Genomic DNA, 19,120 nt, shown 5'->3' on the forward strand with positions numbered 1-19,120 from the left:
GAGACCAGAAATGCTGTAAGAACTTACTGTGAGAAAGAGTTGCACTTCTAGGATTAGTTTTAGGAGACAGGACTTGAATTCTTGCAATTCTTCTTCAAAGGATGCTTAAAGAGACSAAATTCTTGAATTTTGTCCCCCCCTCTTCAGAAGGATGGTTGAAAACACCAAATTTGACAAATCGTTAACAGCTGAGTGTCATCAGTATTCAGCTCACCTGAACCAGAGTGGAGAGTGGGCAATGCCACAAATGGCTCAAGCTGCAGTCCCCCTAATCAGGGTGAGCTGTAGCCCATRAAACACTAATTACCAAATCGTCACATGTGTGCACATTCCCCCACAGCTCTTCTGAACAGGCTTCTGCAGTATGGCAAATGGTCAGATTAAGCAGAGGATATATGAAGTTAGGCAGAGAATGTTTTCAGTATGTATCAGTCTCTCCAGGTCATAGATCATAAAAATCTTTACAATTTCTGGGATCAAAGCAGCTGCAGCCATGAAAGACCTATTACTTCATTAGGTCCATCACCCAGCCAAAGCAGGTTATCCAGAAAAGACATGACAAAGTAATACTGTGTGGACAAGCAGAGTTGATTTTTCTTTGAAAAAGGACACTAAGCAAAGTCAAATATGTGAACTAGATTCCAAAGTTAAAAGTTCAGGTTTTTTTCCAAGAAATAAGCAAGCACATTTCTTCAAGGCAGCTATAAAATGCTAACCTATATCTAATGATATAGCTTAGCTATGAAGCCCAGCTCCAGCCTCTCTTTCTCACTCTCAATTGCAAATTTCCATCTCTAAACACAAATGCCTTTTACCACACAGTTCAGCAAGAAAATTACTTTGGAGCCCTGGTGCTAAAAATGCATCAAAGCACAATCTTCAAATTCTCAACTCCCCACCCCTTCCAGCCCCCCAAAAAAGAAAGAAATCAAAGGATAAAAAGGAAAGACACARTTTGGCTCCCACTGGCCTACAATAACAATAACGATCATAATCTCGAGATCGCAGGAGGTTCATCTACCCTCCATGCCAATTCGCTCCATTCACAACTGTGTATAATTATCCCTGGGACTGCAAAAATTACTGTCTTTTCACTAGCAATAGAATTGTAAAAATGCTTTCAACCTCAAGCCMTTATTTATTAAAACAAAACTATTTGCTCTTTCACGGTTCATGTTAGGTCTGGCATTCCTGTGCAGAGGGTCAATAATCCAGTCGTTCAAAAAATAGTCACGAAAGACGTATTAACATAAGCTGTGCATTAAGACACAATTATTTMTATGCTTGACAGTAATGGCTCAGCTCTGTGCACTGTATCAACTCACRGATACTTTAGCGGGAAAATAACAACACTTCGGGAGAATTTCTGTTCTCCCAAGGACAATTAGCATAAGGCGAACGCTGAAACGAGAGAGCAATAAGGACTGACAGAGCAATGCTTCATCCCAGAGTCTCCAGAACAGCGGTGCCTGTCCCCAAAGTTTGTACCTATCACAGCACGCTTCCCSCTGCTAAGCACACACAGCCGTACCTAATGCTTCCCCAATCCTTAGATTAACGAAATACGAGTAAAGCAGTTTGAAGATGCATTATCCTCTGCCACCAGACCTCGCCGGCGCGGATGCGCAGCGGGACCGGCCGCGCCRCCCGCAGCCACCAGATTGTCCCCCGAGCCGGGGCAGCGCTCCCGAYCCCTCGGACACCGCACAGAGGTTCCGACAGCGAGCGGTACCCGAGGCAGCGCACACCTCCKGGAAYTCAGGCACGCACAGGTCACAGCAGGGCGGAGCAGCACCGCGAGTTAACGGGACGGCGCCGCGTCCCAGCCGGTCCCGGAGTTTGGAAACTCCCGGCAAACCGCAGCCACCGCAGCGCCCGCAGCTCGGCCGAGGCTGGAGAGCGAGTGCCTTTCAAGAGACATCGCGGGTCCAGGCTGTGCGGAGCCGCGGAACAGCCCCGCAGCGCCGGGAGCGGGCTGTGCGCCGGGCTCTGCCGCCGCCTCCCGCCCGAGGGAGCCCCCGAACSGCGGGCAAACAGCCCCGAGCGACGCCGCGCTGCTGCACTGACAAGAGTCGCGACACGGCGACAGCGGCAGGTCACATCAGCCCCGTTCCCTGCCCCGGGGGAGCGAAGGATACACCGCCCGGCGCTCTGCCCGCGGCGCAGCAGAGCGTGAGGCTGCCGCGGGGCGCCCCGGCTCCGTCCCTCAGCCCTGCCCGCCGGGATGCCCACCCTTCACCCTCCGCCGGACCGGGCGGGCGGGTGCCGCGCCGCAGCCACCAGTTGCGCTTCCCGCCGCTGTACCTCAGGCAGGACGGGATGAGAAATCCGCCCGCTGCCGAAGCCCTCTCGCAATGCAACAAGTGCCCGCCCGGGAGCGGCGGCAGGAGGCGGCGCGGGGGCGGTCGCGGTCGCGGTGCCGCCGCTCAGCGCTCGGGGCGCCCCGGCTGCCACTCACCGCGCCGCGCGCCCAACGCTGCCGCGAGACCGCCCCCCCCCGCGCGCGCGCGCTCTGTCTCTCTTGGGCCGCCGGGGACGCCGTACCCCCGGCCGATACCACCATCCATCACGGGGGGAGCCGGGCCGCTCAACTCGCCCTCCCGCCGTGTCGAGCCGGCCGGCGAAGGCGCGGTTTCCCCCGCCCGGGCGCGGTGGTAGCGGCCGGCGGCCATCGGCAGCGGAGCGGTCGCGCGGCGGGAGCGGCTCGCGGGGTCACTGAGGCGCCGGGCGGGAACGGAGCTGAGGGGCCTGATCGGGATCGGCCGCTCGTCTCCAGAGAGCCCTCGGTACCGGAGCTTGCATTGGGCGGGAACGGAGCTCAGGGGCCTGATCGGGATCGGCCGCTCGTCTCCAGGGAACCCTCGGTACCGGAGCTTGCATTGGGCGGGAACGGAGCTGAGGGGCCTGATCGGGATCGGCCGCTCGCCTCCAGAGAGCCCTCGGTACCGGAGCTTGCATTGGGCGGGAACGGAGCTCAGGGGCCTGATCGGGATCGGCCGCTCGTCTCCAGGGAACCCTCGGTACCGGAGCTTGCATTGGGCGGGAACGGGAGCTCAGGGGCCCGATCGGGATCGGCCGCTCGCCTCCAGAGAGCCCTCGGTACCGGAGCTTGCATTGCACAGCCGCCGCCAGGCCCGTGTGTGCGAGCGCGGTGTGCGGCCACTTGGCAGGTGCTGACGCCGTGTTTTGTGTCGTTGCAGGCAAAGCGCAGAAATGATCATCCCGGTCAGATGCTTCACGTGTGGCAAAATAGTGGGGAACAAGTGGGAAGCCTACCTTGGCCTTCTGCAAGCGGAGTACACGGAAGGGTGGGTTTTGTTTCTGCGTTCTTCGACTCTCGCTTTAGGGCGATTATACAGCGGAGTATGATCCCAGACCTGTTGGGGTTGGAAGGGAGTCTGGAGATCATCTCGTCCAAACCCCTGCAGAGCAGGTCACAAACACAAGTGCAGGGTCGTGGCGTTATGAAAGAGCCGTAGAGGGGCTAAAAAACACAGGTACATTCTCAGACCGTTTAACCAAAGCTTAGAAATTGTAATAGGCAACAAAGTACCTGATTCCCTACTGAATCTTTCTGGGCAGTGGTATGGAAGTTGCCATAATGTCCTCAAATGTGTAACTGTACACATTTGCTTGTTTCTTCTTTTCCCCTTCCATATACCCAACTTTGACACCAACGTGATGGGTTTTTTAAAGGGAGAGAAGAAGTTACAAGCGTAAGAAGTAGCATTTTAACCCAGATTTGCTCACCTTATTTGTAAGTACTGGTTTGCTGGAGGAAGCAGAAGTTTTAACTTTAGATATCCAACTGATAGTCCTAATAATTCTGTGTTAAGAAATCTGTGCATCCTTTTTACAGACAGAGTTTCTGTTAATAGTTCAAGGACAGTCTAACTATGGTGACACTATCTCAGAAGCTCTAAGAAGGAAACCTGAAAAATATTTACATGTTCATCAAGTTTAAGTATGAAACAAAAAAAAAAAAAAGTGGACATTTGCTATTTAAAGGAGCAAAAAAGAAGTTAGACCTTAAAATAATTATTGTCACTGGCTTGATTCTGGGCTGTTTGTTCAAACTAATGCAATTATATAAGAAGTAGAGTTTACAGATCTCAAACAGCTAAAATCTTACAGTGCAGTACTGGCATCACTATTAACGGTGGCTTAAGAAGTGGATGGGCAAAGTAAAAAACTTGTCTAAAGAATTAGCAGTTAAAAAAGACACCCACACCTTTCTGATTGTCCCTTAAAAGTGCTCTTTTTCTGCAAGTCTTTGGAAGGTGGAGAAAAAGGGAACTACCACTGAAGTTGTATTTGTTAAATTTTATTGCATGACTTTGGAAAYTGTAATTGATGTTAGTATATTGCATCACTCATAATTGCATTTGAGAGTTCAGAACTCTTCAGATAGCTCTTAAAATTTACCTATCAACAGACATCAGATGCCTCTGTTCTTAAGTGTTTTGGAAAGTTTAGATGTCATGTGATGTTATCTGCAGACATTTTTTTAAGAAACCCCAGCAGTGTTCATATGCTTCTGTTAAAGAACTTTTCCAGGTGTTACTTCTAGCATTAACAGCCCTGCTGGACTATCAACAGTTGCATGGACTGAGTGACATCACAGAAGCTGCTGCAGGTTGGCTCCTGCAGTGATGTTGTACTGCTTGAGGACAAACAGCCTTTTCCTGTGGCCCACCTTAGGCAGAGGCTTCCTTTCAGTCATTTGTATTTTAGAAAAGGGTCCGTTTGGCTTCTTGCTAGAGGAGAATTACAAGTTTCAGGAAACTAATTTTGTTTTAAGCAAATGTTTTATTGTTGCACTGCATCRTATCAGTCTAAAGACCTGAGATCAGTCATCTGTCATGAATGTACATTCTAAAGAGCATCAGGCTGGCTTTATTGTTCATAGGTTGGAGTAAAGATCTTRGGTAGCATCACTTACCTTTAGGAGATCTGATAGCCACAGCCATGGAAGACATGTGCAGTGGTTTAGGCTACAATGACTCAACATCCTCAACTCAAATATAAGAATCTGGGGCACTCACTCAGAAGGAATTTGGTGGAAAGACTGTAAAACACTGATTTATGACCAGCTGACCAGTCTGCACATACTTACTAGTATATATGTGTGGGGCAGGTTGTATAACTGAGTGCCTTCTTGTATGGGAAATGGGAACGATTTCAGCCATCCTCAGAATTAGCATCCCTATGTGGGGGAGGTTGCGTTCTGAGTTATTTTAGTTTCTGTATATCTCACCTTTTTAGCGTGGCTCAGATGATAAATTTATCTTGTGAAATAGGCGGTTTACAGAAACATGTTAAAAGAGTGCCCTCTAAAAGCTGTGTCAGCTGGGGASCCTCCTCAGCAGCAGGTCCTGTGCTCTGGCCAGCCCGAGAACAGGCAGACACTGTGTCAATATCACTAAAAGGAAAAGARTACACACAACTGAAAACAGCACGTGCTGAATTTCTGTCTGTCTTTGAACTGCAAACAAATTTTCCTCTATGACTGAGCTCAAAGTAATCAGTGTGTTGCTTAGGAAACGCTTACAAGTGGTTCTGACTCACTTCATCCGTTATGTTTTTTAATTGTTGTTCATTAATAGAGATGCCCTGGATGCCCTTGGCTTGAAGAGATACTGCTGCCGCAGAATGCTCCTCGCCCATGTGGATCTGATTGAGAAGCTTTTGAATTATGCACCCCTGGAGAAATGAGATGGAAAAAGTACTGTGCTGCAAGCCATGTGGAACGTATCTCTAATTTAAAGTTGAAACTGGACTTCAGGCAGTAAAGGATGAAAGCCAGCTGTAGTGTAACCATCAAGAGATGTTTATCTTCTGGATAAAATACTGCCCCAAGCCACTAACCTCTTTCAAGGAAACAAAGGAATGATGAAGTCCACTTAACCAAGATTTAGAGATTAAAAGCTTGGATGCTTCTTAAATCTGTTTGGAGTTGTGAACTTTTAGATGCCTCTGCCAGTAAAAATAAATGTTTGTTCATGCAGAAAAACTATTATATTTCTTCAAAACTTTATGAAATKTATTATTTCATGAAATAAAGGTTTTTCTTTGTAGCCTTCCTACCGTTTCTGGATAAAGAAGTAAATGCTTGGATCTTGCTGGTTACCTCAAGGTTAGGGGTACTGCTAAGTACCCAGTTCAGTGTCCTGCACTAGGCAAACAAGGGTTAGAAACAGTGGACTGAATTGTGGTTCCAGTGGCATGGAAGGGGCTAAGTTTGTGAGGCATTGCTCCAGAAAGCTGCTGGAGTCCACAGAGTACACTTCCCACCAGTGTGCAGTTAAAGTCAATTTGTGGTCTCTACCCCAATCCGTACCTAACACTGGGGCTCCTGTATCATAAAAACAGCGATTCAGATGGTGCAGTGCCTTTCTTCCAGCAAAACATGTCTGAGTGTCTCCACGGAGAGCACTGGATGTGAGAAATGAGGCGTGCTGGTGTGAACAGGATCAAAGTGCTGATGCTGCCAAGCACCTGCACCCCTCTGTGGCTGGTACAGACGCTTTCCACTGTTCGTCATTTCAGAGATTTCACGTTGCACTGCACGTGTGCTGCGGTGCTGCCCAGCCCAACAGAGAGGGGCTCAAACAGGGCAGCTGGAGCTGCAGGGCTGGGGAAGGTCACCTATGCCAGACAGGCACTGACCCTGCCCAGAGTTCTCATCTTCCTCTTGCACAATCAGCTTGTAAATTGGACCATGTTTTCACACTGTTCTCTGACATCCAGAAAATGCGTTGTTGTGCATGGTGTGTGCACAGGCAGGCACAYCCATCTTACCTGGAAGTGAAGGAGGCCCATTCCTACACCTGTGCCTGTTTAGGATTCTGTGTAAATGCAGCGCATTGGTTCACTGTTACATCAGCCCTGTAGAGAATGGGCTGGATAAGGTGATAATTCCTTAGGTTAAAGTCTGTTGCTCCTTGGTGCAGGTAAACTTTTGGCACTCACGTATCAGCTGCAGGGTAAGAGGTGTCTCCGTGGATTMTTTTCCGTACTACGAAGAATCTGGTTTGAACAAACCATGGGTTTACAGAAACCGTAACTAATGTGCTTACTGGGTCAGACTTAAACACACAAAACTTAAATCTAGATTGTCTCACAAACCAAGTAGCAGAATTGCTGCTTGCCTTTGGCTATCAGCCCACCGATCTTTACACTTGAACTTGCTTTTCAATTTACTACAAGGCAGTCGTAGATGTTTCTCATATTCAGCAATTCTTCACTGAAGACATCTTAAAACCTATGCTTTACCCTAATGCAAAGAGAATTAAGCAATTAATTCTGGCATTTGTTTCATAGCTGGTTGGGTAGCTTATGTTCTGCATGCCTGCTGTATTAGCAAGCTAAAGGCACTTCATAAAAACAAACCAAAAAAAGCCCTTCACTTGTCCTTCAGGCTATTTTGTAAAAGGGACACTATGCAATAGAGGATGACATTCCCAAGTGAACTCTTGTAGGATGCTTTTCCCTGTCATAGTGGGGTGTCACACAGCCCTGCGTGCCAGCCTGTTCACAGATCCGTCAGTGGCCCCGCGCTCGCTCCGTGAGCCGCGCTGGGAGCGCAGCAGCCCAGACGGGAACGTCTGGCAGAGGCAGCCGTGCAGGAATGCCGTGCAGAAAGCTGGCCTGCATCACTGCCAAGGAACTGGATTAGACGAGCTGACAGGACTTGCTTTCTATATGCAAAAGCAAATTTCTAATCTCGTTTTCTGCTTTAGAATAACATGTTTCTTTTCAAAGCGGGTGCCAAGTTGTCTGATATGAAAAGTCATGGCTCTTAAATACTTACTAATGAAAATGCAATTTCCAAAAACACAGTCCAAAAATGGAAAAAGAAAAACCCACCTTGGTTGCTCTCATTACTATTCTCAAAACCAGGGTGCAGTGGAAGCCAGTGACAGTCTGGTATCACCCCATCAGACACGTTACCCGAGGAGCAGCAAAAACACCTGAGCAGCAAGACTAAGTCACAGCAGGCATTAATATTATTTCATGCAGCCATTGACATCCTACATGCGTGACAGCTTTTCCTCAGGAGTTTGCAAATGGAGCACTAACCAAAAAAAAGCCATTCCTGTAATGTAGCAAAGCAAACAGTTTATCGTGATCAGGTGAAATGTTGTCTCAAGAGTTTTGTCCTTGGCAGGGTTAGRAGCAGAAGCAGAGCTTAAATCCTGTTGCAGAAAGAGTCAGTGAAATTTTCAATGGATTTCTATAAATCCCATCTTTCACTCCTGCTCATTGGTAACTAGGAAAGTAATTCCCTTTYTGCTGTCATTTTCCCTGTACTACCTTCTGCAGCAGTTAATAACATAAGAGTATTGAATCTGCTTTTTAACCTGCCAGATGTCTTTGGGAAGAGCCATTAAATATGCTCCCAACAACCACACTTTTTCAAGACAACATAAAAGACATGTATACACGAAAGAAATAAAAAAGCCTTAGTTTTACCTCAACCAGAAAAAAGAGCCCTTAACAGAATCAACAGATAGGCAGCAGTGGGGGGAAAAAAGGAAGAAAAATGGTACTGAATATGATGCTCTTAATTACATGCAGAATTCTGTCAGTTGAAAGGTTTTTTAAAAATACAAAAATCCCACCACTCCTCTGCAGTCACTTATTTACTTTACATATAAAACATTTTGGAAATTTTTCAAGTCTATCTTGAAAAACTGTTGCAAGGCTCCCATTAACCCAGGTCATGGCTTAACCCCAACCATCAACCAAGCCCCACGCAGCCACTCCTTCATTTCCTACCAGTGGGAATGATTCTCTCCAGGGAGAGAATCGGAAGGGAAAAGGCTGGAAAACACGTGGGTGGAGATAAAGGCACTTTAATAGTGAAATCAAAAGCAGTGCACACAAGCAAAGCAAAACAAGGAATGAATTCACTGCTTCCCATGGGCAGGCAGGTCCTCAGCCATACCCAGGASAGCAGGGCTCTATCAGGTGTGATGGCCACTTGGGAAGACAGATGGCATCACTCCAAACATCCCACCCTTCCTCCTTCTTTATACACTGATATCATTTTGTCTGGAATATTCCTTTGGTCTGTTGGGGTCACCTGTGGCAGCTGTGTCTCCTCCCACCCTCCTGTGCACCCCCAGCCCCCTTGCCAGTGTGGCAGTGCAAAAAGCAGAAAGGGCCTTGGCTCAGCAATAACAAAAACATCTCTCTAACACCAACCCTATGTTCAGCACAAATCCAAAACACAGCCCCACACCAGCCACTGGGAAGAGAATTAGCTCTACCCCAGCCAAAGCCAGCACACCTGGTATGGGAAAAGCAGGCAAAATCAGAAGAGTGACAGAAGATCCTCTGTCACAGTCTGCAGCCTCCCTTCACACATCGCTCACGCATCAAAATCATACRAAATAACAAAGTTTTGCTTGCCTCACATAGTGTGAACTGAGGTCATGAAGAGGAACCTGCTTATGGAGCTCAGYGCCCTGCTTCTACCTGGAGCATCAGCACCAAGCTGTGTGTGCTTGGAAAGCTTTCTGTTTCCTGAAACGACAATTTTAAACAAAAAAAAAACCCTCTTGATCATAATTCTGAGTCCATCTGCRGGAAGGAAGTGAAGTGCTTTTGTGCTGATCTGTAATGAGCCTCAGGTCTTATMTTTCAAAAGGAGTTTGGCTCTGAARAACCACCTCTTGTGAGGGTCTCACCCCAGGGTGATTTACTGAGAGACGCGTGCKGGGCTTTTGTTCTTCTCATGACTTCTCCCTAAATGCAGTCTGGAATTCAATACTAAAGTCTGAGTTCTTGTATGTTTCTTGTCTATATGAAAAAATATGAAAACTCTCAAAATCCTGAATAAAACCATCACACAAACCCCCATAGCTATGTACTTCCATCAAGATGTCTAACAAGTCCTGTGGCTACAAAGCTACATTTCACTGATAACAAACTGTGAGAATCCAAAACAGGAGCTACCTCTTTCCCTGCAAATGGCCCTAAAAGGAACAACAATCCTTGCCCTGCCAAAAAAAAAAAAAAAAAAAAAAAAAAACAACAACCAAACCCCCAAAAAAACCAAAAAACCCACCAAGACCAAAACCAAGTAGCCTATTTGCCTCTAAAATTGGTATGATTCAAAACAGTTTCTAACTTCAGTATGGATTCTAGTAACAAAACAACATCTCTACTTTGACCCCTCTCAAAGCAGACCCATTCCTATTTGAGCTCAATGAGCCAGTAAGGTTTTCTTATTACTGGAACTTCTCGATTGAGACATCTCCAAGATAATGTTGCTTCCACCTGGCTCCAACTGCTCAGATTATGAACATAGATTTGCTTTCCCCTTCAGTGCATTTGCACCATGATTTACATTGTGGCTTTGCTTTCAAGTCCAATTTTTATYCAGTTCCTCCAGCCAGTGAGAAAGCATTTTTAATTGGTCAACAGAGACAGCACAATARAGATGTTTGAAAACCCAGGACAGGGAACACATGGCCAAGCCTTTGGCTTTGCCATGCTTAATGGTTTGATGTGTTACCTACTAAAGCCTGTGGGAGACTTTTCATTAACTTCAATATGACTTAAAATGACCTGGTAGCCTGTGGTGCCCTACACCACTCAGGTGTCCAGGATTAATTCATTTTGTTAAGACCTGCTAAGAAAAGCTGTTTGAGATGCTCAAGCCTTAAGCGCTCAAAGAACTTTCAGATCTTGCTGCAGACCTCAACCATGTGCACTTCTAGCACATAAGGTCATAGAAGAAAATTAAAGGTAAGAAGTTACCTTTGGCTTCAGTGACTCCTGCCACTCAGGGGGAGCTGCAAGACTTTTCTTTGGGCTGGTGTTTGGAAGCAGCACAATATTTACACRGGAGTTGGTCTTGGTTAAACCCTCATTTGCTTTCTCCTTCATTCTTCCTTCCAGAAATATATAGGGGATGTAGAGTCAAGTCATGCAAAAAAATGGTAGAGTTTTCACCCCTAACCTAATTTCTCCTTCTCCACAAAGACCATCACCCACTGTGCTGAGCTACACCTTGTYTTGTGGTGTAGGTCACACATCAGTGGGGTGAAGCCAAGCACCACATGAGATCCCAAGCACCACATGAGTTTCCCCACAATTACTTTCAGGATACGTCTGCTCCCATGTTCAACATTGTGTCTTGTAACAGCCAAGCCAGAAAATTCATGCAGCAAAGCCCTTCATTTATCCCTCCCAAATACAAAGCAAGTGTTTTAATAAAATGGGTTCATTATTTCCTGCTCTTCAGGAGATGAACAACTAATGATCAAAGAAAGGCATGGAACAGCTGACAAAAAGCTAAAAGCCCACAGACTTTAGGGAGCTCAAGAATCCTGGCAGTTAATAAAGCACGTGGCAAAGGCTGTGGTCAAGCCCTTCTGTAGGCACTGATGATTTTGAATCACACACTCCCCACCCCACAGGCTGGATTTAGAGCTAGGAAGAATGAATACTGAACACCCTCTCTTTGGGAATCAGATCCTYTTCTTTTAAAAGCAAATCTACTTGGAAAACTTCAAGAAATGAACTACTTCTAAAAAAAATTTAAATAAATCAGTGCCAACAGTAGGACAGATGTGCTCAGCACCCACTTTTAGATACTGACCTTTCGTGAGCTGCTGCTTTCCACATTTTCTAGTGGCTCACCACAGCTGTATCTACAAGCTTTGAATTTCTTCAGAGATTACCTAAATGTCACCTTCCTTGCCAACATCTTTCCAGAGAYCCGATCCAAGTGCATGAAGCTCAACGGGAAAAATCTTTCCTGAAGCCCTTTGGGTCCATCCTATTCCAGTCTCTCTTTGCATTCTCCAGGCTGGTCCATAGCAGCAGCAGAGACTCCCTTTTCCCATCTCCATGTAACATCATTACTTGAGTCTTTCAAAAACTGAAAAAGGCTTCAGCTCACGGTGTCTTGACATGAACAAACAGGATCATTAAGGCGAGCCTTGGGCAACCAGTGCAGTGCCCCAATTTCCCTTTCTATATCTCTGGGATAAAAACATCTCTGAAACCRTCAGAGATGAGCAACAAGTAGTAACCTAACCTCACCTAAACCCTGGTACCTTCTTGCATCCTTATCAACAACCCCTATCATGTACTCTCAAATTCTAATGTAGTATTTTCAACTAGATTTTAAAAATCACATTTTGACATTAAGCAGAGTCCASTGTGGGAACTGCTGATAGAAAGCTGCTGTCCTGAGCTTTTGCAGCAATTTAGAGATCAGCAGCATCACCATTCCCAGCAATCCAGAAGGGACAAGAACACAGCTAAAGCCCAGTCATCCCCAGCTATTTACTGAAATCTTCCTTAAAGGGCCATTCCCCCTAATTTTTTCCTTTTTAATGAAGCCTTCTTTACAGCACTGTGTGTGAAAGTGTGTTACTTCCCAGGCAGTGATAGGAGGGAGAAGGAAGAAACATCCACTTTATGGAACAAGGGGGTAAAGGGTAATCAGAGCAGTGGCAGCCACCTAGGGCTAAAAACTGCCCTGATGTGCTCTCCCAAAACTGATCAGCCCCTRCCTACCAGCTGGACTCTGCCCTGCTCCTCACCAATACCATTATGGGTACAGCCAAGCCCTCAAGCTTCCCATTTCCAAAGAAAGTGGGAATTCAGAACTTTTATCACTGGGTTTATMATTTCATAGGTAGCAATGCAATAGCTAACACTTGGGCTGGAGGTATAACAAGAGGTTTTGCTGAGATTCCCCCGGAAAATTTAAAAACAAAAATCAGATGAGTGCTGCTCTCGGCTGTAGGCCTTTCCTTGTAATGAGATGTGCAGCTGAAGCAATTACTAACTTTAGGTTTTTTTAAAAAGCAATAGCAGTTTGACTAGGAGGTCTTCCTCCAGGAATGAGCTAGTAAATGAAAGCATTAAGTTAATAAGGGCTTGAGTGCTTCAGATCATTACAGAAATGGCCTACAGCTCCATACTTCACCAACTTGATTTTTTTTTTAATATTATTGTCGAAACAGCTTGAAGAAAACTCCCTTTGGATCCACTCAGCATTAAATGCAGCCTAGAAAAATGGCTGCTTTCCTCCATTAAGCAACATTTTTAAAAGCAAAAAAGTAATAATTCAATTCCACTGATGAAAAATTGCTTCTAATAAATAAAGAGAAACAGACGACATTGGCCTCAGCAGCTTTCATGTCAGTGACCCGAGCTGCTACTGAACCAAATGAACAACGTGTGCTGCAGGAGCTGGGAGCAGCAGCACACAGAAAATCCCATTTCAGCTACAGCCAGAGACATCTTGAGACACCATTCCTGGTGTTTGAGCAACAGCCAGGGCAGCTGGTGRTTCCTGCCAGCCTGGCATTCACACAGTTAAACCTCTTTTATCCTGACTTTGTCTCAAACCACTGATGGGCAAACTGCTTTGGGACAGATCCAGGACTGGGATCTGGGCTGTCCAGAACCAAGCTGGAGTCCCCACCCAGGATCAAAGTGGTCCTGCACTGCCTGACTGAAGGTCCACGGTGACTGCGGCCAAACTGGCCCAGACCCACGACAACGATGGTATTTATCCTCACTCCTTGCCTGGGCAGCATGTCCAGGAGGCCAACAAACTCCTACTGCTTCCACATCTCATCCCATAAAAAGCAAATTCTCCAGAGGATACCTGGACAGCAGAGTTCTTCCTTTTATTGGAGACTTCTAATAAACTCTCATACTTTTTCCCTCCCATCCCACCTCCCTCAAGCACTTTCCTACTCAAAACATCTGAAACTTATTCTAAACTCTGAATGTGATCAACTAAACATAACCAGAGMGAGCTCCAGGCCTTCACTCCCTTCTACACWTCCACTTCCAGGGGGRTTCACAGAATCAATTAGGTTGGAAAAGACCTGTGGGAGCAGCAAGTCCARCCTGTGACTGAACACCCMRTGTCAACTARACCRTGGCACTGAGTACCATGTCCAGTCTTTGTTTAAACACCTCCAGGGACAGGGACTCCACCACCTCACTGAGCAGCCYGTTTCAAAGCCTATCACCCTTTCTGTGAAGGAATTTGTCCCTATGTTCACCCTAAATATCCCCTGGYACAGCTTTAGACTGTCCTCTTGTYCTGTCGCYGGTTKCCTGGTAGAAKAGACTGACCCCCACCTGGCCACAGCCTCCTTTTAKGCAGTTGTGGAGAGTGTTAAGATCACTCCTGAGCCTCCTTTTCTCCAGGCAAAACAACCCCAACTCCCTCAGCCAAGTTCCAGAAGTGGGGAAGTCATATTGCCTATGAGGTTACTGCAATATCACAAACTTAAGCTGGTTATTTCTTTCTTCTTTATTTTAAAAGCTACAATATTCAGGTARCTCAAGGAAAAACAACCTTTGGATTTTGTCTGCTCATAAATCCATCACAACAGCTTGGGGGAAAACAGTAAATAAGATATTGGAAGAAGAGCACAAGAGGCCAAAAGAAGAGCATCTGCCTCTGGATGTGCTATTTGCAACCAAAGTCAGGTAGCAGGCTGTGATATTAGTGTGTGGTATTGATTTGTTCTTAATCCAGAGAAATGCCCCTGTAATGAACTCTGCTGTGCCCTTAATGATTTCATATTGAAGGATGTTAGGTGCCTTGCTCATAACAGAGTAACAGCAATTCCAAAAATAGCAATCCTCATAATAAAATGTTATTGAGAATCCTGAATTTCAATATAAAAGGGACTCTGCTGTACTCAAGGGCTTACTAGATACAAATGCATACTTTAAAAAGTTGTATTAAAGTCATGTTGGTACCTGAGTTACAGAGGCAATGTGAGATGCYGCTCCAGGGAGCAGCTGAGCCCCAGGTCCCCAGGAAACTTTTAGGCAGRTGTAATACAGGCTGGATTTAATCCCACCAGGTGACTGGGGCTGGATGTCTGGAAAGAGCTGAGATGCTTTTGCAAACTGCCTGCAAAAGGGGGCAGGACAGTGTGGCTGTGGTGCTCCTCAGCAATGGGGACAGCACAGGAACAGGTGCTGGGCCAGTGCCAGGCACCTTATCCTGGCTCTGCCACTCAAACCCAGCCCTTGGCAAAGCCTTCCAGAGGGCCACCACCAAGCTGCCACCTCAATGGGTGCAAAGGGGCTCGCAGGAGAGGGATGTCACCGCCAGCTTCCCAGTGGGAAGAAGAATTCCCACCAAGATCTGGGCCACCATGAAGAACTCAAGAATCGGGAGTAACGAGTCTAAAGTTGACCTCACTCGTGGGTGATTCCTCAGCCTCAGCTTTGTCAGTGCTGCAAACAGCAGCCCCAAATTAAGGCTGCCGGGCTTCCCGACCTCTGCAGCACAGACCTCATCCTGCAGGACCCCRGTGGCTGGGAAGGATGGTGGCTGCCCATCTCCCACCACATGGTTGGTGCTAGAGCCCCTCTCCTGGACTGGAAGTGCAGAAGGGAAGATCCAGTCCTGCAAGGAGATGCTGGGGAGCAGCTTCAAATAACCCTCAGGCACCAAGTGACCTCATTAAGAGTCACCAGGGACATCTCCTGCCCCCTCTAGCTGGACTGGGGACAGGATAAATTAACTGGAGGAAACAAGGACTGAACATTTGCCTCCTAGAAGCCCCAAAAGCAAGCTCAGATCCTGGCTTTTGGTTATCCAGGTAGACTGGGAAAAAAGCCATTARCTCAATAATGCCTAATTAAAACCACAATTACTTTAATTATAGCCCATTGTTTCTGACTCCTGAGCAGGAGGTGATGCCAGCTGGACTGCCCCTGTCTGYAGGGTCTGTGTGTGGGTCAGATGGGACTGAAGGGGCTGTGCCTTGCTGCCTCCTTCAGGACCCTTTCCTGGGCAAAAGTGGTWTTAAAAACTGGAYTAGAAAGGTGAACTTGTTCCRCTGAACTGTCTTCCTCTGTCTTCCYCAGAACCTAAATTTCCTCTCTGCTCCAGYCTAGCTCCTGCTAACAGTTAACCCTCAGGCTGGCAGCACCTGGTCCTCCCAAGGGAGACAAGCAGTGTCCTCAGACCCTGTCTCTGAGAAGGACTCTGAATCCTCAAGCAGCGAAACGAGCAGCAGTGCATGGAGAGCAGAAGCTATTTGCATCCACATTCCAGAAGCCTCTGCCTGCAAGAGCAGAATTGTGTTTACTCAAAGCTCCAGGCTATGCAAAACTGGGAAAAATTACTGATTCTAAATGAGAAGCTGCAGTTTGACACCAATGATGTGCATTTCCCGTTGATGGTTTCAGAAGACAAGCGCCACCGGAGTTCAGCAATTCTATGTGGTCCTAACTCCTTTGGAGCAGTATTTTTATTTTTACTTACATTATGAGCAGAGCTGAAGAGGTGCAGCTGCAACTGGGCTCTGTGGAGCTTGGCACYGCTTGAACAGGCACTAAAAGGAAGTTTTCAATTGAAGAGGACAAGGAAAAGGAAACACTGCTGGGATTAATTTGTCCATCATGCTGAGCAGGCATGGCAGGGGGCTGGAAGGTGACAAGGAGCTCAGCTCTCACTCAGGAGGTGCAGGATTAACTTCTCCTRCACTGCTGTCTGCTCCTCCAGTCCCATGCACCACCAGCACCAGTAACATCTGAGTAGCTGCTCATTTCACCAAAGGGGTCAYGAGCTCTGCCAAAACCCCTGGTACAAGAGGTATCCTCAAACCTCCAGGCAAACTGGGGACACAACTCCTGTATTCCAGTCAGAACTTTRACCACATGCCTGCCAACCCACCGCTCTGCTTGTGAAATGCTGCCTCTTCTCGCCCACGTTTGTTTAAATTCAGTTCACTCCCTGAAGGCAGAGTTGGTTTTTTTGGTGTAAAGGGGGCCAAGAGCCCACGTTTGTTGGAACTGTGATTTTAATAGCTTGATCCCGTGACATTGTCTATGGTAAGTGAACTGTAAAATACTCGTGGAAAATGTGTATAATACATAAGCAGCCTTCTTTGCTGTTACATGATTTAGGGTTCTGCTCCCTGTTTTGGGGTTCAGAATTTTTCAATCTGGAACTGCAGACAAAACTCAAATGTTTCTTTTGAGTAATCCTGCCACAACTGCCAGCTAGAGCCTAAACAACTGAATCATTCATGAGCCCATCCGCAGAGCACRAGGCTTTCAGCAGAGGAATAACTGGCTTTAACTGGCTGCTATTAAAAACCTGGAAAAGGGCGGGGGGGGAGAGGGAGGAAGGAGGAAAAGGAAACAAATTATAACGTTGATCATGTTTGTGAAATGATGATGGAACAGGGATGGAAAATACAAGGACAAAATGTGAAATAGCCTAGGATATCTTAGATAGTTGGGCACATTTAAATGGGACAAAATCTAATTTAGGTAAATACAAAATAGTAYCTGAAAACGCTCAATATATAACAGAGGAATAACATGCAAGAGAAGAGCCACAAGAGCTGGGTGTGGAGGGACATGCCTTCAGATGTCATTTTGTAGTGACATTAGCTGTTATTTCAGTCTGGGGGGAACTGAGCTGACATCCTYCAGGAGTGAAGATAGCAGCTAAAGTCCTAAAATGTGGGCCTGGTGTCTCACATTTCCTAATTGCCTCATTGCCTAATGCTGCTTCCCAAAATGGGCAGCAAGGAATCAAAGCATGTAAAACAGCATGGGAAAATGACTAGTCACTAAAGACTGGGAGGGTAAAAAAGGTGATTAAACACGAAGTTCTCTCAGGAACTGGAGAGGARGGAGAAGGGAACCATGACTCAGGAAGGATAAAGCACATCTTTGTGGTGTCAGGACTTCTGGGGTAAAGGGGTTCTAACCTTCCTGAGCAAARTAAGAAATACAAATCTCACCTATACAGGTTCCTGCAGGTGCAGTGGAAATCCTCCATCATGGCAGGAAATCTACAGAAGTATGTACACACACACATATGGTCAAAGCTGTAAAGWGTCTCCCCACACCTCTGCATCCCAGTGTCAGCGCCTGCTTTGGTTGGTCTGTGACCCCAGGGGTGCAAGGAGCTCACTGTGACCCTTATGCTTCCCCCATGGCCACCAGGGACATGTGTGACAGCCATCAAAGTCACATCTGGGACTGCAGGGRTGCAGGGCTCGCTTTTGCCATCCCAATGCAAGGAGACAGCAGCCAGTGGCAGGATCAGGCCCTGCCAGGGCACCGGGCTCTCCCTGCACTCTGTGTGGGTAGAAACTGCTCTTCTCTTGTCAGCAAGGTAGTTCAGTACAGAGAAAAACGAAGCCTGGAAATGCTTATGCTCAGCAGCTCCTTCTCTGCAGAGAGGAGCCGTAATCAGAAGAGAGAGATCTGCTGGTCCTGATGGCCTCAGCACGAGCAGCATSGTTTCTGTTAATGCAGGCAGCCAGGAATGCAGGAGGAACAGCCTCCTTTGCAGGGCGTAAGAGCACTTCAGAAGCCCAGAGTGCCTGAGGATCTGCGGTGCTGGAGTGAGTCACTGAATGCATTTGGGGGCCTTCAGYATCCTTGCTTCTCGTGTGATTACAGCTCGTTTGAGAGCTCCCATAAGGATTTTGTCATCTTTGAAGGCACCGTGTGAATCTGCTCCCGGTTGCCTCTGTGGCCAGCCAGGTGTTGCCACGGGCAGGAAAGCAGAGCACATTCCCCTCTGCCATTTCCCAAGAAGGCTGTGTTTGTCCTGCCTCACCAGGGAGGAGAGTGTCACTGCCTGAGCCTCGACTTTTCTCTCCACTATTGCAGCCCTGTTCAGTCCCAGCCCATCAGGAAAATAAGGACATTACAATCACCACTGAATGGAGACTTAATAAATGGCAAAAGAAARGGACACCAAGGCCTCCCTAGGGGGAAAATTTCCCTCAATTAAATGACAAGCAATAAAAGGGCACGTCTGTGAACTGGTTTGGTGTTAGAAGCAGCCTTGCAGGAGAGCACAAAATACTTCTCTAGTTTGAAACGGCAGGAATAGAGTAACTGCCCAAAGCTGGACTCTTGCAGAAACTATTTACCACTACAGCTGTTTTCCCTTTTATTCCTGAGCAAATTGTGCTGACCACTTGGCCACACCAGGAGAGCAGACCCTGGGCTGAGCTAACTGCTGCAAAGGGCAATTAGCACAGCTGAAATCTCCARGTTCAAAGGGAGAGAAGCCTGTGCTCCTGTCTCGAGAGAGGGAGGAGCACCCAAGAGACTTGAGGCTGTGGGGATACTC

General features: G+C 47.0%; 1 protein-coding gene across 2 annotated transcripts; it reads left to right on the plus strand.

The window, feature by feature from the left end:
• Positions 1 to 2,635: 2,635 nt before the first annotated feature.
• On the plus strand, positions 2,636 to 6,059 carry POLR2L (RNA polymerase II, I and III subunit L). 2 transcript variants are annotated; one of them, XM_057371435.1, is made up of 3 exons: positions 2,636 to 3,020; positions 3,201 to 3,308; positions 5,607 to 6,059. In XM_057371435.1, the coding sequence occupies exons 2-3, from the start codon at positions 3,214 to 3,216 to the stop codon at positions 5,713 to 5,715; spliced, it is 204 nt and encodes a 67-aa protein (XP_057227418.1). In that variant the 5' UTR covers positions 2,636 to 3,020; positions 3,201 to 3,213; the 3' UTR covers positions 5,716 to 6,059. The 2 variants fall into 2 exon arrangements, with proteins under 2 accessions (XP_057227418.1, XP_057227417.1); XM_057371434.1 differs by lacking the exon at positions 2,636 to 3,020 and adding an exon at positions 3,029 to 3,099.
• The last annotated feature ends 13,061 nt before the right edge of the window (positions 6,060 to 19,120 follow it).

The sequence above is a fragment of the Malurus melanocephalus genome, unplaced genomic scaffold (genome assembly GCF_030028575.1).
Source record: "Malurus melanocephalus ecotype Western Australia unplaced genomic scaffold, MMel_1.1 scaffold_147, whole genome shotgun sequence".
Taxonomy (NCBI): Eukaryota; Metazoa; Chordata; class Aves; order Passeriformes; family Maluridae; genus Malurus; species Malurus melanocephalus.